The sequence below is a fragment of the Cololabis saira genome, chromosome 8 (genome assembly GCF_033807715.1).
Source record: "Cololabis saira isolate AMF1-May2022 chromosome 8, fColSai1.1, whole genome shotgun sequence".
Lineage (NCBI taxonomy): Eukaryota > Metazoa > Chordata > Actinopteri > Beloniformes > Belonidae > Cololabis > Cololabis saira.
In genome coordinates, this window is record NC_084594.1 from 30,837,678 (window position 1) to 30,861,990 (window position 24,313).

The window sequence follows — 24,313 nt, forward strand, 5'->3', positions numbered from 1 at the left end:
CTTCCACTCTTGTTGTCAGTGTTGCAAACTCTCAACACCTCAAGCTAAAACCTGTGTCAGTTCACATTTGTGACTCTTTACTCTGGCACAACAAACCGCCTATCAATTTGACAAATGACGAAACAGCCACCAGGATGCAGAGACAAAGGGCAATCACATTATTTTGGCCTTTTTAAACATTTTTTGATCTTTGATATAATATGTTAGGATAGGGTTTTGGAAGCCTTAGACTTAAATAGGAATATATTACAAACACAAATACTTTTTGCACTTGAAATGATCTGAGTGTCTGAAGAGATAATTAACTTAGATAGTTTGAGATAACACAACCGGGTCACTTTCTTGGTGGTACTTAAGTTTGAAAATAAGTCACTTAGTGAGCCATTCAGATTTGCGCTGCACTTTGACTTTACTGAATCATCTAGTGACCTCATCTTATCTTTGCCAAGTTTCATGCCTTATTAAGATTTGCTTTAGATATGAAATAGGTGGAAGCTACTTTGACCAGAGCTGTGAAGACATGCTTGAAAATGATGCGTGTACACTGCTTCTGTTTACGGTATTTATTTTTTTGGTAAATATTTTATGTACAAACTTGACTCACTGATCCACCTCACCAGGATATACAGTAATATCAGAACGCCATTCGGGCTGGATAAAAGTGCAAGGATGGTATCAAAGAGGGGCAAAGGCCGCAAGTGAGGGGTAAAACATACAGAAACATAGGGCTGTGCGATTAATCGATTTTAAATCTAAATCGCATTTATTAATCACAATCGATGTTAAAAAAAGGAAAATCGGAAAATCGATTTTCCTTTTTTGCAGCTGGCTGCATTACAGACAGAGCTCGTTTGGTCAAGACAATTGTAAATGTTGTCACTTTACTAAACTCAAGGAGGATTTACAGCATCTTTCAATTGCACTTCATTCCCAATACGGAAATTTGTTTGCTATTTTTCTTTAAAAATAAAGATAAAATATTTGAAACAATTTATTCCATTGTCTTTTATAGTTTTACCAAAAAAAATCGAAATCGAAAATCGGGTTTTCAGAGAAAAAAATCTGGATTTTATTTTTGTCCAAAATCGCCCAGCCCTACAGAAACATATCAGATGTTCAGGACAGCTAAAAGAGAATGGCAACTACGAGTAAGCTGTGAGGAAGTCAGGCCCTGGCGATAACCTGAAAAGAGTAAGGCAGATCTTGGATGGGAAGAATAAAGTCGAAGCCTTCAAAATGTGTGCGTTGCCAGTAATCAGGTACCCCGCTGTTATCTTAGTCTGGCCACAGGAAGAGACGGAAGCCACTGGTGTCAAGACAAGAAAGCTCCTCACGATGCATGGAGGATTTCATCCCAAGTCCGACACCGTGAGACTACATGAAGCGGAAGGAGGGAGCCTGGGGATTAGTGAACATCAAAGCCACAATCCGGGATGAAACGACAAAAATTCAGAAACGCATCCAGAAAATGGCTCCTAATGATGAACTGCTTAGTGAACGTCTCAGGCAGCAGGAATCCAGTAAGACAGAAGAAGAGAGGGAGGGGAAACCGTCATGGAAATAAAATCCAATGTACGGCATGCATCACCGACTGATTGAGGAAGTGGCTGACATTGAGAAGTCCTACCAGTGGCTAGAAAAGGCCGGTCTGAAGGACAGCACTGAGGCATTAATCATAGCAGCACAAGAACAGGCCTTGATACAGGCCACGGTCTACCACACCAGACAAGAACCCAGCTGCAGATTGTACAAAAATGCCCCTGCGTCATACCAGCACATAATAGCAGGATGTAAGATGAAAAGTTGGCTGGTAAGGCATACATGGAACACCATAACCAAGTAGCTGGAATAAAGAACAGGAACATCTGCATTGAATATGATTGGAAGTTCTGAAGTCAAGATGTGAGATACCGATAAGAGTGGTGGAAAATGGAAAAGCAGAGATCCTGTCGGACTTCCAAGTCCAGTCTCATAAATTGGTGATGGCTAAACAACTGGGCATCGTGGAGGTCGAGAGGCTGCACTACAAACCAGTTGTAGCAATCCAAAGGGACAGCAGGGTCAAGGAGAAGGAATACTAGAAGCTGGAGCCAAGGGTTGAAGAAGAAGATAGAAAATATGTGAAAGGTGAAGGCAACCGTCCTGCCAGCGGTAACTGGAGCACTTGGGTCTGTGACCTACAGGCTAGGAGAGCGGCTCCAGCAGATCCCCAGCACAACGTCAGATATCTCTGTCCAAGAGAGCGCAGTCCTCAAGGTGCTGTCGTGTATATATTTGAACCAACAGATTAAACAGAAACATAAAAAAGACCTTACAACATATTGCAAAGACATACTCTACAGAACTCACGTCTCCTTAAAATAAGAAAAAGTTGTTTTTTTTATTACCATTTTACAACTTTACAACAAGATTTATTTAAAAATCTACAGATCCTTACTATTTATGACATCAACAGTTACCAAATATGCATTTTTCTTTACAAAATATTTTCCTCAGAAGGAAATGTTCCTGAGCACTTTAGGTCATACTTTGCCACTAACTCTCAATTTCATTCCTACTCAACTTGGCAGACCCTAGCCCTACATCCGCCTAAATGTCTGGAATCAAGAAGCCAATTTTTGTTTAGATTTAGAGGTGTCAAAGTCTGGAATAGTTGGTACCATATTGCAAACAATTGTAGGTCCCTATCCATTTTCAAAAGTCGCTCAAGAGAGCATTTAATTCAACAATGTAGTCAAGAAAGCTCTTAATGTTCTTTTGCACTTCATATTCTGTGTTGCCATTTGGTCAGCTTAATACTCATATTTTCATGATCATGTGTACAGTAATTTTTTTATCTTTTTTTTATTTTTTTTTTTAATTATTTTATTTTCATTCATGTTCTACATGCAATTTTCATGATTTATTTTTATTTTTATGATTTTGTATCCTCATAAGTATTTTGTTAAATGTTATTAGGTGGGGGCTCCTCATAAGCCTACTGGCTTGCTCGCTCCTCCCTGCACAGTTTTTTTTAACTGAACTTACTTGTGTAATGTTATTTTTTTATGTTATGTGCTAAATAAAACTAAACTAAAACTAAACTAAACAACAGTCTGAAAGACCTATAAAACAAGACAAACTTGATTTTCAACTAACCTTCATATTTGGATTTAAACACAGTTACAAGTCTGTACAGAAAGCCTTTAAATGATGACAGGATGAGGTAAATGGGTGAAACTAGGCTTCAGGAAATAACAAAGTTGAGGAGGGAACAAGCTGATCGATATTTCTGAAATGGAGAGTCAGCATTTTTAAGTGCCTCCAGATCAATACTACTGGTTGATTATAAACATGAAAATATTCCGTGACTCTAAACATCCTGAAGAGTTTCAACATGTGCTAAACTAAGAGCAACAGCAGCAGCTGCATCACTGCATGGTGTCCAAGCTGCACCACCCTCCATTGTAAAATTATACAACAGGTGATGTGAAGCAGCGTGCTTCTTCACAGCCAACAGTCAACTAGGAATGGGCGATATTTTACCGTTCACGATAAACCGTCAAAAAAATTCCCCACGGTAAGAATTTGTCATCTCACGGTAAAAACGATAAATTCCTGTTGATGACGTTTTTGTGTAAAACTGATTTATGGTTCTGTGTTAAATCCACGCACAACGAAGGAAGGAAGGAAGGAAGGAAGGAAGGAAGGAAGGAAGGAAGGAAGGAAGGAAGGAAGGAAGGAAGGAAGGAAGGAAGGAAGGAAGGAAGGAAGGAAGGAAGGAAGGAAGGAAGGAAGGAAGGAAGGAAGGAAGGAAGGAAGGAAATGAGCCTGAAAGAAAGAAAGAAAGAAAGAAAGAAAGAAAGAAAGAAAGAAAGAAAGAAAGAAAGAAAGAAAGAAAGAAAGAAAGAAAGAAAGAAAGAAAGAAAGAAATGAGCCAGAAAGAAAGAAAGAAAGAAAGAAAGAAAGAAAGAAAGAAAGAAAGAAAGAAAGAAAGAAAGAAAGAAAGAAAGAAAGAAAGAAAGAAAGAAAGAAAGAAAGAAAGAAAGAAAGAAATTATGATGTGATAGATTTATAGTTACAAAGATGGAGTTGAATTGGTATTTTTTTATCATCATTTTTATCGTTATCGAGATAAATTTCAGAAATTATCGTGATACATTTTTTAGTCCATACCGCCCATCTCTACAGTCAACCAACCTACCAAGACATCTCCAATGAGAGATGCCCACCGAGTCATGAAGTGGCAGACTCCTCCTGTCCACAAGCTCCAGTATGATCATTCCAGAAAACATTTGCAGAAGGTTCCTTCCTGCCATCAGACTGTTACATCACTTCTCCTGTCCTGCTGGTACTGCTGCATCATACTTTTTACCACTACTGACAGATCGAATAATTACAACTGTTGTTTTGATAAGTCTGATACCGTGGAGGTCACGAGGTCTGCTCAAAAACATTTCCCTTTTTTGTCTTCAAAAGCAGCACAACTTTTCTGGTGCACCAGTGACAAACAATTGCCCTGCAGGGCTTGTTTAAATTCCTCTCATTCATTCTCTCATTCTTCAGCATTACTGAAATTCTTTAGGTTTACACTTAGAAGACCAAAGGTTATTTTTCTTGAATTCCTCAGAAGATAAGGGCTGGAAGCTGTTTACGAACTCCTATACTTCTTTAGACCTTTTAAGTACAAACATGCTATTTGTGTTTAATGTGAAACAATTTAGCTGTTACATGATTCAGTTCTCAAAGGTAACAACACATTAACCATGAAATAAAAGGCTTCACACGATGGCTCTACTGTGTTCCTGCAGCAGCTTGCCACTTGCTGCAATATGGAGATCTTGCTACTTACCAGACTCACAAAGTCTATAAAAGTTCCTCTAGTTCCCTCTTCTGGGAGAATGAGGGAGGACATGAGCGCTCATCGGCCATGACTGAACTCTGATATGTTGGCCTGAGAAAAACAAAAGAGAAAAAACAAGACTTAACAATCCAAAAGTGTTGGAATGTTACAGAATTGCTCAGAGCTCAACAACGATGAATCCATTACCGCCTGCCAATAAAATGTTCTTCTGAGCAAGTTGCTGAGAAAATTTCAAACAAACAAAAATCCAAACTGGAGTGCTGCCTTTGCTGTCTCCAGGCAACAGAAGAAAAATAAAGGTTCTATTGTATTATACGTCATACAGTGTGTACCTAACTCACTGCACGTCTCAAACCACCCGGCTGGAGTCAAAATGAACCTAGTTTCTTTACTCTGCAAGATCTAAATATAACAAATGCAATAATATACTGACACTGAACGGTAAGATAACTTCTGGAACAACATAGTTATATTTCACAAACACAAAACTTATATAACTCATTTGTCTATGGTCTTTATATTGTTGGTGTTATATGAATGTTTTGAAGCTACATGTGCTGTAATTCAGACGACATCCTTTTCAGGGATGACCTTGCTTAGTTAGACCACAACGACAACAACAATCACCTGGCCACCCTGCAGTCCAAACCTGCACCAGATGGAAACAGGAATATTAATTTATCATACAACATCATGCTGTTTTTTTTAACCTTTCTCATTTACAAACCTGTAGTTTCATAACAGTCAAGTGTTCTCGTGACTTCTTTGGAAGTGTTCTGGCCGGTCATTCCTGACACTCCAGTGGAAAAGGTTGCCCTTGTGACGACCCCAATAAAGAGATTACCCCTCCCTCTTTCGAGAATAGACACAGAGAAAATGCTGATTATTGTAGGGGCTGTAAAACTACATAAACCCCTTAGCTCAATGTCATATTTTTTGTAAACATACTTGTATTTAAGCTGGTAAATATGCTAGTCATAAAAACACAAATCACAGGGCATTTTAGACAGCATTCCTTAAATGTTTCAATAATAGAAAGAAACACAACAGTTTCTCAGCTGAGCAAATACTTGATAATGAAAGAGTCTTACTTAAAACCTGACCTTTGATTTAAGCATCTGCTGGATTACCCGTTGCCTAGGAACAGCTCATAAAAGTATTTTCATTTTGTTTCAGTGTCAGAAATGTCAACTTTTCACAAACCCTTGGAGTGAGATTTTGAAGGAAGTCGGGGGGGGATGCCCAGTCTATTGACAGTAGTACACGTAGCGGTTGGAAGTACCACTTGTCTTGTAGGGGTTACTGTATGTGACACTTTAACCCTGAAGGGTTATGAGATGTATATGATAAAGGTTTGGTTAGATTTGGTAAATGGGTCTTATTTTGAGTGTTACAGTTGTGCAATGGCTGTTCGTGGAGTGTATGAAAGATATGTAACGTAATGACCGTTCCCTACTTTGTACAAATCTAATAGGACAGATGAGACATCCCTGCCCCCAATTAAGTAACCCAGTTAGGTGACCCATAGTTGGCAAGCATACAGAAACACAGACATCACAGACCTGTCTCTTTAAAAAGTGCAATAACCACTCCTCACGTATTTTTGGAAATATTTGGAAATATCTTGTAAATATTATCCGTTTATTTTGTGTTTACTACTTTTTTTTTTCTCTCTTGTACATAGTCTTTTTCTACTTTTTATATTGCTTTTTGTAATTTCTATTTTACATTTACATTTTTTGTATAAAGCGTGTGTGTGTTTTGGCTGCTGCACGACTGAATTTCTCCTCCGGGAGATTAATAAAGTCTACTATTCTATTCTATTCTATTCTATTCTATTCTATTCTATTCTATTCTATTCTATTCTATCTATCTTGGAACTTGTGGATCATTTCTCCACAATCTCAGCTTTCACATGCAGCAGTAGCCACAGCCTCACAAATGTAGAGTAACTCAAACCTGTTGAGCTTTAGCAATGTGTGTGGTGTTATATTGCTTTGTTGCCTTTTTTGAGGGCTTAATAAGTGCTGTTGAAAACTCCTACTTGAAGCTCAAGTAAGATGGCTTTGCTCAAGGCTAGCTATCTTCATAGTCATAATAATTGACCAAAGAGCCCTCGTGGGCTAAGAGGTTTCATTATTTTGTCTTGTCCAGTCAGTGGGGCAGGACAAAGACCAGCTTCAGGTATTTTGGCCAACTTTTTGTACTGATTAAGCCTTTGAAAAGATGATTAATTACTATCCAGTTTTACAATGATTATATCACATACAGTTAATCAAGCATCCCATTGTAGGGGAGTAGGTGTGGAAACCTAATTAAGGACCACATATTTACAAGTCATACATGCTTCCTGAGAAGCATGTGAGCACTACAGAGTTCCTTGAGTTGTGGTCATCCATCTAAAAGGATTAATTAAACTTTTTTTTTTTCAGGTGACATGGATAGTTATGGCCTGTAATAGGAAAAATTAAGTTGCTTTCTAATTTAGTGTCTCATTATAGAATTTTGGTTATTTTAGTCAAGGCGTGATGTTTCCATCTTTCAGAAACCTGTTGAGTTTGACACTAGTTGGGGAAGCTGAAATTCAACATTCCTACTCTAAGATAACGAGTAAAGGTGAAACAAATCCAGCTCTCAGAAATATTGTCTAAATGACATGCCCGTATGAATATAACATGGTCTTCCCCTGCATTGTGTATTCACACCTTTCGGTATAGTATTTATTTTCTAATATTGTTAAATTTGAATCGCTTGTTCCAATTAATTACACCCATCATCTATTGAATAAATGACCAAACACTAACACTAACATTGCAGATGGCGTGCCTTTTCTTTTAAGATGATGTTTTGAAGGTTTTGGTGGCAAGGGGACCATGGACTTTGCACACACTTGTGGATTAAATTCTACATTTACAACACAGTAATTGAGAAAGTTGTATGATGATTGGATGTAGATACACAAGCAGTCCAGCCTAATCATTTAGCTGTTGTCACTGAGTGTTAATTCATGTCCTGTGCTTTACTCATAGACAATTAACAAACACTGTTGATGCCTTTCACAGTCATAATAAATACATTGGAATATTTTAGTCCAGCCTTGGTTAAAAAAATATCTTCCACAATAATGGAAACTAAAACGCCCCGTGCTCTTATGGCTGATTTATGGTTCCGCGTTACACTAACGCAGGGTCTACGGCGTAGGTGTCGCCGTTGCGTGTCGCCGCGTACCCTACGCCGTAACCTCTGCGTCGTTTTAACGCAGAACCATAATTCAGGCTTTATTTTGAAAATGACGCTTTTATTTTGTCAGATTACATATTGGTTAGCATTTACCTACGGATAGCAAGTAACCATAGCCAGCAAACAGACAGAATTGTTCACTTTTGTAGTATCAACTGATACATTTTGATAAATGTTAAAGCCGGTCTAAACCTTTACATGTTTTAATCCATGCGATCTGGCAACCGTCGAGTTTCCTGAACAGTTAGCTCGGTTAGCTCCGTACTCTCTGTGTGTAACTCAGTCACGTTGCGTTTGGGAATTTATCGATTTACAGGGTTGCTTATAGCGAGTCAATGTTTATCAATATACACCACCACGCTTTAATAATTACGCTTCAGTGTGTCAGATATAGTTAAAAACCCATAGAACATGAACATGTTTAATGTTGGAAGGCGTGAACTACGCACGGTCCCATGGTGTAATGGTTAGCACTCTGGACTTTGAATCCAGCGATCCGAGTTCAAATCTCGGTGGGACCTCGTCCTTTTTGGACTAAAATATCGTGATCTACTAAATTCGTATTAACTTGGATTAGACAGGAAATTTACAAGATGGAAATGCGGATCAATATTTTCCAGAAATTAACCTTAACTACTGCGACACATTTTCTTCAGATTAACTGTTAAATAAAGACACAAACGTTTTGAATGAATAAGAAATGCATTTGGTTTGCCTTTATTGATTTATTTTCCTTGTCAAATATTACAAACACATTTTTTTCAACAACATAAAGGTCTAAAATATATTACTTCCTTTGCATAAAAATTAGATATGAAAAATGATTGTGCTAAGAAAAAAATCCAAATACAGTCTCAGTTTTTATAAAATCCATATTTGCCAAACAAGAGTATGAATTTAAAAAAGCAAGAAATCCTTCAAAATACTTGATAATAATACTAATATTGAAAAAAAAGACTTAAAAATACATTTTCCTCTGATCAGTTGGTTAAACTGTCAATCCATGCATATTTATCAAAATCTATAGCAAACTAGTCTGACCTGTGACACTCTGACACTGTTAAATCTGAATCTTTTTATGGTTAAAGAACAAAACTGTTGGCATTGTAAATGTTCTTCCATGGGAATCTATTGATTCTCAATAGATATTGTTTGTGCTTCACATAATTCACTTTTTTTGCAAAAAAATATGACTTTGGTTGAAATATATGTTTCAGGAAAATACAAATTAGTATCAGATTTTTCTAATTATAATTTTTTTAACTGGTAAACAATTCTAAAAAGGACGATTGAGAAATTCTAAAAAAAGTATTTTAAGAGTTATTGATTAATTATGTTTTGTAGGCTATATTGTCTGTCTGTTTTAGATTCTAGATTGTTTAAAAGCATCTGCTACTCTCACTTGAACAAAAATACACTTTTATCAGTACAATTGTGCTTTTGAATAATAAAAGGATGCCAGAATGTGCATAACGGTTTTAAATGCAGCCAAAAACACTATCCATGGGTAAAACATAACACACAATCCCCATTCATGAAATCACTTACTCTTTCCTTCTGTCATTTCACAAGACAAAATAACTTTGATTATACCACTTTATGCCTCAAAACATGACTCTGACTTTCTACTACATTGTTAAGATCTCCTCAGTCTCATTCATAATAGTATTTACAGTAATGGTGAGTTTTCCCTTATGCAACTGGTGAAGTTAGGTGCACATCATTTGCATCAAGTAAAAAATCCAAATGTAGCTCATGTTACAATCTTATTGTTTAAAGTATGATAACTCTTTGGCTTTTAAACTATTCCTCTGCTACTCCCTATTCTTTAAACTGAGTACTAAACAATGTGTTGCCCTTCAGTGATGCTGCAAAAGTGGTCATTTCAACAAAAACTGAGGCACAAAATCATAGAAGGGGGCATCTTTATAAAGTCAAAACAAAATGTAGTTGCTGTATATACAGACTTCTTGGAAAGAAATGTCCAAACGATGTTATTATATCCAGATCCCAAATCGTCCATTGTGTTCATTTGCTCAGTTTCTCTCATCTTTGTAGTTGTGGTCCCAGCATGACTTTGTTGATAAAGTTGACAATTGCCACAGCCGGTTGGTCGGGGTCCAACTCAGCAAACAGATGACACACATTCTCTGTAGCAGTTCCTGCCCGTCGTGCCACAAAGCCAAACATCCTGCGTCAGAGAAGAAAAATAAAAAGTCCAAAAGACTGGAGACCTAATAATATTTTACACTGACAGTCACCACATTTTGCCTGTAAAAGTCAGCAACACATCTGACGGTGATTAACTGCCATGCAACGGAGAACTTTGCAAAAGGTGGTGATATGACTGAGGTGGACAAACACAGAGAGACAATACACTTACTTGCTTGACGTGCTATCAGAATTAGCCCACCTGAAGCACGACAGAGACAAAATGTAGGAATACATGAATCACAAGGATATGAAGACTACTTCACAGGACTAGACACTGAGCAGCAATCTAACATTAAACTCCCAGAGTAAAAAGAGCAGACAAACTGACAAAGGGATCTTATATTGTAAGAAATATAAGTCTTTATGACCAGAAGTAGGACATGAATAGCAAACACATGTTTAATATTACTATTAGTGCAGACAATCAGCAATGGGATATACAAGCACATTTAGTTAATAATAACAGGATGTGTAATTACAATGTTTATTTTTTTCTAACACCACATTCACCCACCTCTGATTTTGGGGGTCGAGACTGCTGAATGTGACACTGCTGATTGGGTAGTGTCGCCTAAAGAATATCCTGTGAAGAAATGAACAATATGGTAACTCTTGTCTGACTCTTCTTAGTATTAACCTAGTAACAGTACCAGTACCAATATTAACCTTGTACGACTTACGCCATCAACCCGTTTTTTTCTAAAAGTCAAAGTGACACTTGATTAACCTGTGGTGTTTTCCCTAATAAACGACTATGGTCAGGGCTGCACATAATTATTTTGGTCTGGTGCTCAGAGGAGCCCCTGGATATGTGACTTGGGGCTCCAAAAACGCGGTGACCCGTCTCGCCGGATCGATAAAAGAGGGATGCAGGAATAAGTTATAGGCAAAACGATATTTATTCACTTATAAAGATGAATGGCTCAATATGGTCCTTTACAAAGTTAATTTATTTAAATAATTCAACTAGAATATGGTGTAAAAGTTAATTTATTTCAATATTTCAACTAGAATATGGTGTAAAAGTTAATCTATTTCAATAATTCAACTTAAAAGGTGAAACTAATATATTACCTAGTCTTATTACATGCAAAGCAAGATATGTTGAACCTTTATTTGTTATAATTTTGATGATGGAATTGTTTATTGATTCCATAAAATATTCTCTAATTTATTTTTTATTTGGGGTTTTCATAAACTGTGAGCCATAATCAGAGAGCAGCGTCTTGCTGGTGCAGGTAACTGCTGCACGCAGTGACGGACGCTGGCTGATTTATGGTTCCGCGTTGCACCAACGCAGAGCTTACGGGGTAGGATACGCGGGAACGCGAACGTACGGTACGCGTCGCCGCGTAACATCATGCAGCCACTTCTCGGCGAACACACGTTTTCTGTTCGATTCGGGTAGTGGTTCAGTTTGGCGTCTCTTTGTAGTTGGTGGTGGTGGAACGCCAAAATAATTACTTAATGGCGCTTGCTTCTTGGATATTTTGACGAGACGTGTCGGGGTTTGTTCAGTAAAGCTGATCCTTACCTCTCTTCCTGCCCAACCCACCGCCGCAACGAGCAAGGAGGGGGAGTAAGGACGCGCTGTGATTGGCCAGTACCAACTTTGAGTGGCAGTTCTGGGGAAAAGCTCTCGCAATAGATTTTTTAATATTAGTATTCCGGTCTGGCCACAACCAATAATATGACCCCCAGCTGTTGGTACGCAAAAGCGCTTCGCAGCACAAGATTGACAGCGCACTGTGGATTTTGACGGCGCATGCGCTCTGGCGGCCCACTTATGTGCAGCCCTGACTATGGTGCTTTAAAAGTACCTTCTTTTGCTATCGGTCAATGTGACGCCCTGAGAAGACACTTTGAAGTGGACCACTGTTGCAACTGGCCGTGGATGCAGAGCCAGAGTACACTTGGTTGCCTTGGAAACAGCCTCTGGCCCCGTTAGAGACTCTGTTTCCACAGAGTTCAGGTAAAGAACGTTGCAGGCTGTGTCATTGGAGAGGTGAAAAAGACATGGATTAACATTAACACATGATGCGAACAGGTCTGTGCGATGAAAATCTGGGACTGGAACATTTTAAGAGTTGAAGAAAAGAAGTGAAGCTATTTCATGAGCAGACTTGTGTGCTACCTGCTCCTTGTTTGAGGAGGTCAGCTGCTGTACTGGTATTCGTGGCACTCTGCGTATGCTGAAGCTCCCCAACCAGATCTAAAATATCAAGTGTTTGAATTACTCAACAATAAAATAAAAATTGTAGAGAAGTAACTGCTGCAATAACCTGGCATTTGAGATTTAAATCTAATGAAAGCAATATTACCCTTTTCTGGAATGCGGAGGGCACATGGCAGAGAGATAGGAGTAATTGAGTGTTGATATACCAAGGCAGATAAGCTTCCTGAAACAAAAGCAAAAGGATAAAAAACGGATGAAGTCGACTTCAAATGTGACAGATTTGAAAGGATTGAAACACAGAGTATGAGCTACTTTGCATTAAACATCCTCAAAACATTTAAATAAATATTCTCTTGGTTTATAGGTTTAAAATATCTGCCCCAGTGTCTCATACATAACTATGTGCAATACAGTGCAGTAATTGTGTCTACCACATAACTGACCAAAGTAGGACTCATTCTGACAGCCCTTGATCTTCACTCCCCGTGGCCCAGACTCGATGAGGAAATGTCTCACCAGCTGTTCCAGAGGATCCCCTGGGAAGGAGGAGAGGAGGAGTGAAATTTAAAAATAATAAGGCAGACTGTCACGCTGCCATTCATCTTTTTCATAAACTGAAGATTCTCCGCATGCTTGTTCTGTGGCTCTTGTGATGTCAGATACCAGAGAAAAAAATATCTATTTATAAATGATACATACACAAAACCTTAAAATTTCACTATTTTTACATTATCATGACAATGACTTCATTTTCGTTTTTAAAAAGTTCTCTGTTTACAATATTTATACCCCAGTCAGTAATTAAGGCCCTGTTTACACGGAGCAAAAACGGAGGCGTTTTCATGCGTTTTGGCCGTTCGTTTACATGAAAACGCAGCTCAAAGCCCCCAAAAACGATCATTTCTGAAAACTCCGGCCAAAGTGGAGATTTTCAAAAACTCTGTTTTCACGTTTGCGTCTAAACAGAGGAAAACGGAGGAAAACGGAGGAAAACAGAGGAAAACGGAGATTTAAGCTTCAGAACGTCACATTATGCAACAGAAACGTCACCAGCGTCATGTGTGCGACCTGTGTTTACAATTAGTTTGGCCACCGTCAATATTTTCTTGTATTTTACCTGTTTTATATTCTAAAGTCACACTTAAAGTAACTCCACTTCTCTGTCACTCCAAACGAAAGACTCTCGTTCATCTTGGACGTAAAGCCTGAATTAGGGTCCCGCGTTAAATCGACGCAGAGCCTACGGCGTAGGGTACGCGGCGATGCGCGCCGTACGGTGTAAATCAGCCTTAACTGGAAGTTACACGTGTCATTTGTTGATGTTTTTTCCAGGATTCTGATTGGCTGGCATGACGTTAACAGCGTTTTCATGCGGGTCCGTGTAAACGAGGATATTTTTGAAAACGTAGAGGGGAAAATATCCGTTTTTGTAAATACCCGGCTACGTGTAAACGTGGCCTTAGGCTTTCCACTAGTGCAATCAATACCTTTGTTCACAATGAAGTTGGCATTAGGAGGATGGGTCGCCACCTTAAGAGCAAGGCCGTAAGCGCCCTGGAAGGAGTTGCTGTCTCTGATGAGGAAAGTTCCTGGCTCCTTGTCCTTCAACACAGCTATGGCTAGGGTGGAGGAGAATCGTTAGAGTAGAGGTGTTAAAAGCGAAAGAGAGAAACAGATTTCACTAAGTTCCCCCCTTAGTAATTGGTCAAATTGAAATGACTAACACAACACAGAACACCCTCCGGCCATCCCTGTACAACCCTCACCTTGGTCTCTGGAGATTCCTGGTTTGTACCAGTACTTGGAGCTGTCCTGGACAAACTTAGCATTCACCCTGACGTCTGCCTCCTCCCTGCAGCTGTGATGTGCAGACCCCTTTTTTTGCTCTCCCACAGCAGTGGAGAAAGTAACATGATGCATAGCTGAAGGAGCTGAAGAGGCCCTGATAAGAGTGTTGTGTCCATTCAAAGATGCTGGTATGCAGGTTAAGCGTTTCTTCTCTGGTAGGGGTGGCTGGATGGCGGGGATTGTTATTGCAGTGTAACCAGTGTATGGGACATGTGGGACATTTAGTAATGAGTAGTAATAGGGGGCTAAGGGGAAGGTGGGTGTATGATATCCATCTGGGACAGGAGATGGAGGTTGCGTGTCGACTGATCCATCTCTGTCTGGGCTCAGTCTTTGTCCTGCTGTATCTGCAGCAGATGTGCAACGCTGAGGAGAACACTGCATCTCTGGGGAGCCAGTGGGGGAATTTGGAGAAGTGGTGGAGGGGCTAGAACTTAGACTAGCAGAGGGATTTATAGCTACCCCCTCGCTGCAGTTTGACGGCGTATCACTAAGGGCACACCCGTTGAGCTGTACTTGGACTGGAGTGATGATAGCAGTAGCAAAGTTGGAAGGACGTGATTGGTTACATCCATCTGTACTTCCAATGACCTCGGCTGCTGCAGTCTTAATTTCAGAACTCTGAGAAGAGTCGCTTGATGGTTGTAAGGAGTTTGTAGATATGGTTGAAGTTTGGCTCTGTGTTTCTGGTGGTACTGGCAAGATAGATTTGCTGCTATCTGCGTTGGACTCTGTATGTATAGAAGTTTCTTGGCTTTGCAGGAGGCTATCAGCATGTGCACTGATGAAAAGACAAGTATGAGGAGGGGGCGAAAGATTATTTTCTAGACATATAGGTAAACGCAACTGTATTCCCAGAATTGTAAAATGTCTACAATAAGGTTTTAACCCACCTGTCTTCTGTGTGAGTTGGACTGCTGCTACCAATGAGTGTGTAGTCTTGATCAGAGTCCAACCCAGGGGTGGCTGACTGACTTCCAGAGTCAGACTTGTTCTCTGAACATTGAGATATGGCTTCCTCTGCATCCATCTGGGCCTTTTCAACTTTGTCAGGGGAGATGAAAAGGGATAAGGTTTAGATATAATAAAGAAACGAGTGATTAGAGAAGTTTACAGGAAGCAAAAAAGAATGTTTTTTCTATTTTAAAAACTATCACCCAACAAGTCCTCATTCACCTTTGTGGTGCTCAGTGTGTGGCTGCTCTCTGGTTTCCAAGAGGGTGTTAGGAAGCCTTCCCCTCCCAGGAGATGGGCTACTTGCAGGCAGAGGCGAAGCTGATCCAGAGTGGTACCCTGAGGCATAACCGCGGCTCTCACGGCTGTCAGACGGGGATGACTGATAAGGAGAGCAAGGGCATGAGTGGCGGGGTTGTAGAGGAGTGTGGTACCCACTGCTTGCTCCATCTCGCATATCCATCATCATCTGGGGAACAGGGTAGTTCTGATGAGTTCTGATGTCAAATCTATGTTGCTCAGGATTTGGGACCTCATCTAAAGTGGAAGGGCAAAGGCGAAATGGCGACATGGGTGATTTACACTGCCAAAACTCTGCCCCCCTTGCCAGCTCCCATGGCTTTTCAGTTTCCCATAATGGAGGTGCTTCTCTTATCTGCTGTATCCCAGCTCCCTGGGGCCAGTGTGGGTTGTCTGACTGGTCTGAGTGTAGTGGGTGGAATGCTCTTACTGTGGCTGATTGCCTGCTGGAGCAGTCCTGACAGGTGCAGCAAGAGGATGATGGAGGAGAGCTGAAGAGCATTTCTCTATAAGGGCTTGAGGGCTGTGCTTGGTGGGAGAGATGAGGGGCGGGACCTTGGCTGGAATAGTGGAAGAGGTGGCACTCTTCCCCAGGACAGAGTCGGTTGGAAGCTGGCAGGGTAAAACTGCGAGTGTGGGCGTGTTCAGTAGTCGGATAAGGGTAGCATGGTTTGTGGAGGTAGGGCAGGGATGGTGGAGCAGGTGAATGTTCCCAAGGTAACTCAGGCAAATGATTGGCACTGTGGCGGTGGCAGAGTTCCATGTGAGGTGAATGTAGAGGAGGAGACATAGATTTAGAGGGTAAAGCTGGTAGAGTTTGGCTTTTTGGATTCTTTTTATTGCCGTTCCAATATTTGTGATAGTGACCATTGGGAAAACAGAGCTCTCTATCCCTCTCCCATCCTGTAGACTCACTACACTTTGGATTCATTTGAACACAATAGGACTGTTCTCTTCTTAAGCCCCTTGGACTTGATGGGTCTCCGTCATCTAAAATTGCTGTTTCTCTATCACTTTCTTTCCTTTTGGTTTTCTCTGTTGCTCTGTTGTCTTCCATGTTTCCTCTTCTCAATGGACAGTCGGTGTTTTCTCTGGCAGGACAGTTCATTGGTGGGGAAGCATCTCCCAGGTGACCCGTAGGGACTGAGGAGCTGCTGGAATTAGAGGTGTAGGTGTGATGCTGAGGCTGGGTAGGGGATTGGGGTTTCACCGTTGGGCTTCTTGTCAGGCATCCATTGGATGAAGCTTTGGAGGCAGTTGTGCCTGGTCCACGTCGCTTCCTCACTTGGGCATACAAGCTGCCATCTAAAGGCCCTCTTGTGTGGGAGATATCTAATGGAAAGGTAAAAGACAATCACATTTGTGAGAGGAAATATGCAATAGAAAATTTGTTCCACAGTGCAGAATGAAGCAATTTCCCCACTCCTTTTCAAGAATTGTGCACTAATTAAATTATTTTACCATCCCTTATAGCGACATGGCTTATATTTTGACATGTGATGACGTGGCATTAAACTTGTTGGTATTTTTCTCTATGTAAGTCCTACTTCTACTGTTACTTTGTACATCTTATTAGATGATGATGAACAAATTTAACATTGTTGATTTGGTCACAAACACATTGAAAGAGGAAAGATTGGTGAAAGGTGTTTGTCCCCTGAGAACACAAATTCGTCCCACATAACATTTTTCTACAGTACATACATTTCTACTAGAATTAGAATATTGTGATAAAGTTCTTTATTTTCTGTAATGCAATTAAAAAAACAAAAATGTCATACATTCTGGATTCATTGCAAATCAACTGAAATATTGCAAGCCTTTTATTATTTTAATATTGCTGATTATGGCTTACAGTTTAAGATTAAGATTCCCAGAATATTCAAATTTTTTGAGATAGGATATTTGAGTTTTCTTAAGCTGTAAGCCATGATCAGCAATCACAATATTCTAATTTTCTGAGACAGTCCTGTATGTTCCCATGCCACATATTCAAACCATGGACAGTAACACTTCAGAACATGAATTTAAACTTCTCTCCTGGTGAGACTTGGGTCTGGGTGAAGCATAACACTGAAGTTAATGTAAATGTAAATCTTAATTCTTACTGTGATATGTGTGTTTCTTACTTTCTTTTTTTTTTTTTTTTTTTTTCTTTTTTTTTATTATGTGTTTCTTACTTTCAAAGCTGTTTTGTTGGTGAAAAGCGAGGTTCTCATAGGAATCCCATCTGACCACAGGGTCAGAGATGTTATAGTCGACCTTGATGGATGTGTCATTCTTGCCGAATTCTCGACCTTGGAAAGAAGAACATACACATATTAAAAAGAAAATAGATGCATTACATACATCAAAGGATGCAGTGACAAGAGGACAGATTGTAAAATGGACCTTTTATGTTTTCTGGCCCACTGGAAAAGATGAACTCCACTGCAGCATCCGGAGGGAATCTGTCATCTATAGAAAGATGAGCACAAAGACTAAAATATCCAGAGCGTTAACGACACAAGTGTCATCTACCACCGTATGTCGAAAAATCAAAGCTAACAATTAAATTGCTTCTGTTTTTTCTATAATAGAAATAAATTGGCCAAAAAAGGAAAGAAAATGGCTTCAAGAAACAGAGCAGAACATATGAATGAAAACTATTACATGAGACAAGCTTTCTTTGGAAAAAAAATAAAAATATGTGTTAATAATGTTATTTATAAATTTTACTGTGTGTGTTTGCATCAGTCCAGAGCTTTGTTGAACAATTACCATGAGACTGCTGCTTAGTAGGCCATGAGTAAACATTTCTGTTTTATTGGAGACTGTCATTTGCTTTTCCTCTCAAAATAAAAACCAACACCACAATGGCCTTTGAAAAAAAGGGTTTTCATTTCAGTGAAGGAAGCAACAGATATATATATCGCTGATGGTGCCCTATGATTTTTATTCGTAAGTTTACAGTTTCTTCACATTGTAGTGCAGTAAAGCTGTAGTCTATACCCAGCATGGTGCCATGATGCAGAATGCTACTGTAATTTGAAATGCCCTTCCTCCACCCGCTTCTGTAATGCCGTTGTGAAACTAAATCATGTCTCAAATCAACTTTGTGTTTTTGCACCTGTGCAGGCCTGGTCTAGTTCTGTCTTGCCAAACCACATCTGGGCTCCATGAACGGTGCAGGTGTGGAACTGGACTCTGAAGACGACCTCCCTCTCTGCTGCACGGCTCCGCCGGTGGTAGCACTTCACCTACAGAGCCATGGTGGACAAAACAGTGTAGTGTAGTAGCTCAAATCACGCTGAAAGCCTCAAAATGGCAAACAAACAAATGGTGCATAATTAATCAAAATTCCATTTGCTCAGTCTCAGAGTTTTCTTTTTTATTATGTAGGTTCAGTGCGTCTTGCTGCCATGGCAACCAATTGCACTGAAATAAATATAACACCCACAGAACCAAACTTTATTTCTGTGTTGTTCTTACCCTCATGGTGACATAAAAAATAGAGATAAATTAGATCTTAAGTGGTTTTAACATAGCAAACACTTGGGAAAACAAGTGACTAAAGTGCCAGAAAGAAGCCAGTGACTTAGGCATTAGTTATAGTTATTGCATAGATGAGGCTGAAATCATAAGAGCATTTTGAATTAGCAACATAAAGTTCTCGATAATCCATTTCTCACCATGATGTCCCCCTTTAATAGCAGGGCTGGCTCCAAAGTCACACAAAGCTTTCTTTCCCTGGAGCTCTGGGGATCACTAGACACGTACACAGACAGAATAAGAAGTGGGCACACCAGCATAAAACACACATAAAACTAGTTAAAACATGTCCCAGTTGGGTAAATCACTGGTAAACAACATCCACTTTAATATAAGCACCAAGTGGGCCGCAGTTAAATAGAGACAGTGGCTTGTAGCAACACCAGGTTGTTTAAAACTGACCTCCTCCTGTCAACATCTGTCAAAAGGGACTGAGGGAAGGAAAAGCATCTGCTCACAGGAAGTGAGGTCACGCACGCACGCACGCACGCACGCACGCACGCACGCACGCACGCACGCACGCACGCACGCACGCACGCACGCACACGCACACGCACACGCACATACACACGATGAGTGAGTAAAGTAGGCAAGTGAGCAGATGCTTACTAGATGCCTGAAGTGTAGATCAATTGTAGAGACTGGTAGATTTTCAAGAAGGGATAAAATCCTGCAAATACATAGAGATAAAACATACAGAAAGAAATTGAGGAGAACATTTAAATTAAATAAAATGATGGAGGAGGTGTGTGTATGCAGACAGTTTTTTTTATTTTTATTTTGGTTTAGTTGTTACCATTACAGCACAGTAAGCTATTATAGCTTATTATCATTTTTTCTACATTATTATTTAAAACTGACCTCCTCCAGTCTGGAAGTTTGGTAACGACGGAATGAGGATCTGATGGAGGAACAGAGGACTGCTGTTCATTTTGATGGCACCAGACAACAAACCACTAAAGTAGTAGATGTACCTGTGGAAGGGAAGGGAGGCGAGTGATGAGCCGTGTGACAGCAACGCGGCGTTAACAGCAACACTTCATAAAGTGGAAAAGCTGTAAATGTTTGAGAGTGTCCGACCTGTTCTGGGAGGGCTGTAGGGAGGAGGACACTTTGTCCTCACAGAACTTCTTCATGGCTAATGTGGTGAGGGCCTGGTCCGCCCTGTGGACACAAACAAGACTGAGTTGATGCATTTATACAGATGTGCGTTTGCAAGATGCAGTTTGCTATAGTGTTTTTGATAAAATGTCGTCATGGCATCATTGTGGGAAATTCCTGCTTTAAATCAGGCTTTGACGAAATATGTTCATGGCTTATATAAATTCATATAAGGCATTTGCTAACAATGATGCACATTACCCAGCTGATATCTTGCTGTAGTGCATGTATGCTGCGACAATAACTCCCGTCTTCCCTTTGTTTCCCTGTCAGAGCAAACATCACATTGGATTAAAGTATTTAAAAAAATATATATATAATAATAATAATAATAATCACAGGACAGCTAGCAATTGTGCTTGTTAGATTACACTGACTTTGCAGTGGAGGAGCACAACATTGTTGGGATCTGAGGTCAGCCAGGTCTCCATTGCCTTACAAGCGGCACAAATCCTGTCAAGTGGAGGGGCGTGAAGATCAGGCCAGCCGTAGTCCTGCACCTGGACCACAGATGAAGATTTATGTTTCAAATCCTCCCATCAACAGTATATACATTACCATAAATAGAACGGCATGAGCTTGTGGTGTAAATATTTGTACCTTTGGGTTAAGCCTGCTGATGTCAGCTCTTTTTTCAGAAAGGTTTAGAAGCTAGAAGACATGAACAAGAAGACAAACAGTTAAAACACAAATACAGAGTGTTAAGTAGAGTAACAAAAATGGAAACAGTTGAAGAGGTAATTTGCAAGTTTAAAAGTCTGTAGGCTATATAGATCACAGATGTGGCCTGAGTGTAAACTGTGCTTAGTTGCACGGAAATAAACTTCAGATTACATAAACTGCATCCATACACTTGATTCTGTCAGTTGTTAAGAGTGTGTTTAGTTATTTCTGTTTTCTAGACGCACCAGAAACTTGTCTTGGTGTTTTGATTTGAGCATAGATGCCATTTCCTGCAGGTTTCTGCTGTACCGCTGTTCATCCAAGTCCGGCAGGAAGAAGACGGAGATGATCCGCTCTGTGATGTAGGTGAGGTCAAAGTCGAAGTGGCATTCCATCACGCGCTCCATCACTTGTTCCACGCTTTTACTTCTGGACATTGTGGAGATAAATACTTCAACTCCAGCCAAAACTGTCATAGTCAGCCCCCTTCTGGAATCATGCGGTGCTTACTCTATTTTTACTGCATTTGATCTGGATGTGTTTGATTCAGGAATACTGTACCTTGGTAGGGAGCCTCTCTTTTTCTGTGATGCTGATTTAAAGGAACCGTGCTGAAGAACAAACAGCAGAGAGTAACAATGACACCTTGCATCCCATGAAATAATACTTCTTTCTACAAAAATGTATGCAAACCTACCAGGCCTTCCACTGGTGTGCAGGTGGCAGTGACCTGAAAGCAGAAAGGCATGTGGTTAGGTCATGCAATAAAAGCAAATGCACTGAGTTGTGCACACACAGGGAATGCACCAAGTCGAGCGTCTGATTTAATGCTCTTGGTGCAGCCCATGCAGTCTGGATGAAGGGATGGAAGGATGCTGAATGGCGAAGAAGGTTGAGGAGTCTCTGGGGAGAACTGTAAAATTCCTTCTTTTTTACTCTCCCAGTTGTCATCTGGGACAGCTGGTTTCAAGATGCATCTGTCAGAATGATTTTCGCAGTTCCACATGACAAAATTGCGACACATGATATCAGTAAGTACACAAATTAACGCGCACAAATCCTGGATCCCATCAACAACACATCTATAGAAGCAGACATGTATGCATGACTTCCTTCTCAGTATAAACAATTATTTGTTAGAATAATTATAATGACGAAGCAGAGTAATTAACAGATGTGCTGTAATAGAACTACCCTCTAAAAACAAACAAAAAGTTAAAAACACAGAAAATAATATTTTGGGATTTTTATTTATTTTGGTCACTTAAAGAACATAAGTTAAATAGTTAGATCCAGGAAGATGCTACATGTGGTGTGCAGTCCTTTAACGCCAAAACCACAAACACACATAGACCAAGGGACAGAGGCAAACTGATGTCATCCAAACAGGGCGCAGTCGCTACCATGCAAATAAACTTCAACAAGCACGTGAAGCTTCTTCTAATCTGAACTCTTTATAAAGGAGAGCGCTTTTGGCACTGAGGAGACAAGTTGCCGGTGACTGACATATCAACATGGAATAAGTTACAACTTAATCACGCAGAAACATGAATAATGCTCCTTAAATAAATAAAGTATTCCAGTGCAGCTATGTGCACAACTACATACGTCTTAGCATTTGCCTCTGTGTGGGAATTGTACTTTTAATATTTCACTGTGATTGATGGGCAGCTGAGCCACAGATGGCTGGGCACTGACACGTGTCAGCAACAGGTTAACAAGTCAAAAGCCAGAAAGTTCCACTGTGATCTACATCTGAAACAATGTGAGGGAAACAACAGTGACCAATGCATCCTTTTTTCTATTTTTACAGAAAATCCATCCATCCATCCATTTTCTATACCTGCCTAATCCTGTGCAGTCACAGGGCTCTGCTGGAACCTATCCCAGCTCTTTACAGGTGAGTTTTACAGAACATGCAGAGATGGATTAATACTATTAGATATGTTCATGACCAGCTGTGCAACAGATGTTTATATCTGGTTCAGCTTTATTCATGCAGTGAATATAATTGTACAGGATGCTCATGTAAATTGTTTGCACAAGTCATTCCTCCAGCTCTAGAGAAATTTGACAGAAAGAGTGAATTCATTTTCAGACAGTTGATTTGAGTGTATACATGTTGCCACTAGGATCAATAATTTCACACCAAAATGTCTCCTTTCATCTGCATACAGATGATCTGCAAATCTATCTGTCAGTTCTGCCATCATCAAGTGCACTAGAATCCATTCACAGATGCTTAGAGGACATTAAACTTTGGCTGTCTCACAATTTCCTCCGGTTAAACGAGAGTAAAACAGAATGCATTATATTTACTCCGACTAAACCATCCAGTAGATCATTATCTCCTGTCGACCCAGATCTGGCCCATCACCTTAACCATGTGGTAAAAAATCTGGGTGTGACATTTGACAGCGCTTTCAAATTTTACGAACAAATCGTCTCGGTTGTCAGAGCCAGCTGTCAACTTTTCCGTAAAGTCAAGCCTTTTTTAAGCCGCAGTGACCTTGAGAAGGTCATTCATGCTTTTATCAGCTCTCGGCTTGACTACTGTAATGCTCTGTACTTTGGTGTCAAACAAACATTGCTTACAGCTTGTCCAAAATGCTGCTGCTCGTCCGTTAACTAACACCCGGAAACAGGACCACATCACACCTGTGCTGTATTCTCTTCACTGGCTCGCAGTGCAGTTTAAAATCCATTTTAAACTTTTACCATTTGTTTTCAGTGCTTTGTTTTCAGCCTGCCTCAGTTCAGGTCAAAACTGAGGACCTATCTATTTAGGATGGAATTTGGCACCTAATAGTCACTTTTAATTGCAATTTTACCAAATTGGGAATATATTATATATTATATATATAATATATCAGTGTTTTTACTGGTCATTTTTAATCTTTGTGTGTTTAAATATTACTGTGTTTGTTTTAGTATCTATTTGTTCTTAAACGTCTGTGAAGTACTTTGGTCAACCTTGGTTGTTTAAATGTGCTATACAAATAAAGATTGATTGATTGATTTATTGATTGGTTGATTGATTGATTGATTGATTGATTGATTGATTGATTGATTGATTGATTGATTGATTGATTCTTTTGTCGTTGGTTAAAAGTCGGAGAGGATTTGCATGCTTTGTTCGTAGGTCAGAAGCAGCAATATGAAGTTGCTTATGATGTTGAAACAAATGGATTTCATTGCCATCAAGGCCTAGCAGCAGATGCATCACAGTCCCCATCCTAGCTCTGAAGAAGAGGCATAAATAACACAGAATAATGATCCCTCCCAATGAGACCAACCTCACAATTCAGTCTTTTGATGTTATTTTCTTTTCAAAAAGAACAAAAACACCAGCTTTATCTCGCTTTAGACAATTACTGGAATAT

At 39.9% G+C, this 24,313-nt stretch overlaps 1 protein-coding gene and 1 non-coding gene across 4 annotated transcripts in view; one reads left to right on the forward strand and one right to left on the reverse strand.

Moving 5' to 3' along the window:
- The first annotated feature begins 8,532 nt into the window (after nt 1–8,532).
- trnaq-uug (transfer RNA glutamine (anticodon UUG)) lies at nt 8,533–8,604 on the forward strand. The gene has a single exon. It is a non-coding gene; the product is annotated as a tRNA-Gln (tRNA).
- Nucleotides 8,605–8,819: 215 nt separating this feature from the next.
- Nucleotides 8,820–24,313, reverse strand: part of LOC133448828 (tensin-2-like) — a 33,644-nt gene continuing 18,150 nt past the window's right edge. For 2 of the 3 annotated variants that reach the window (XM_061727727.1, XM_061727729.1), the window contains 24 exons: nt 21,628–21,660; nt 21,492–21,541; nt 21,176–21,359; nt 20,868–20,918; nt 20,645–20,767; nt 20,469–20,533; nt 20,187–20,270; nt 19,968–20,080; nt 19,716–19,776; nt 19,247–19,322; nt 18,685–18,814; nt 17,967–18,032; nt 17,756–17,872; nt 15,498–16,907; nt 15,215–15,365; nt 14,240–15,102; nt 13,961–14,092; nt 12,917–13,009; nt 12,619–12,696; nt 12,432–12,509; nt 12,118–12,286; nt 10,812–10,880; nt 10,467–10,496; nt 8,820–10,274 (listed from right to left, as the gene is read on the reverse strand). In XM_061727727.1, coding sequence (XP_061583711.1) covers nt 10,130–10,274; nt 10,467–10,496; nt 10,812–10,880; nt 12,118–12,286; nt 12,432–12,509; nt 12,619–12,696; nt 12,917–13,009; nt 13,961–14,092; nt 14,240–15,102; nt 15,215–15,365; nt 15,498–16,907; nt 17,756–17,872; nt 17,967–18,032; nt 18,685–18,814; nt 19,247–19,322; nt 19,716–19,776; nt 19,968–20,080; nt 20,187–20,270; nt 20,469–20,533; nt 20,645–20,767; nt 20,868–20,918; nt 21,176–21,359; nt 21,492–21,541; nt 21,628–21,660 — 4,371 coding nt within the window. In that variant the 3' untranslated portion in view covers nt 8,820–10,129. The remainder of the gene's footprint in view (nt 10,275–10,466; nt 10,497–10,811; nt 10,881–12,117; nt 12,287–12,431; nt 12,510–12,618; nt 12,697–12,916; nt 13,010–13,960; nt 14,093–14,239; nt 15,103–15,214; nt 15,366–15,497; nt 16,908–17,755; nt 17,873–17,966; nt 18,033–18,684; nt 18,815–19,246; nt 19,323–19,715; nt 19,777–19,967; nt 20,081–20,186; nt 20,271–20,468; nt 20,534–20,644; nt 20,768–20,867; nt 20,919–21,175; nt 21,360–21,491; nt 21,542–21,627; nt 21,661–24,313) is intronic. The other variant, XM_061727728.1, reaches the window with a different exon arrangement.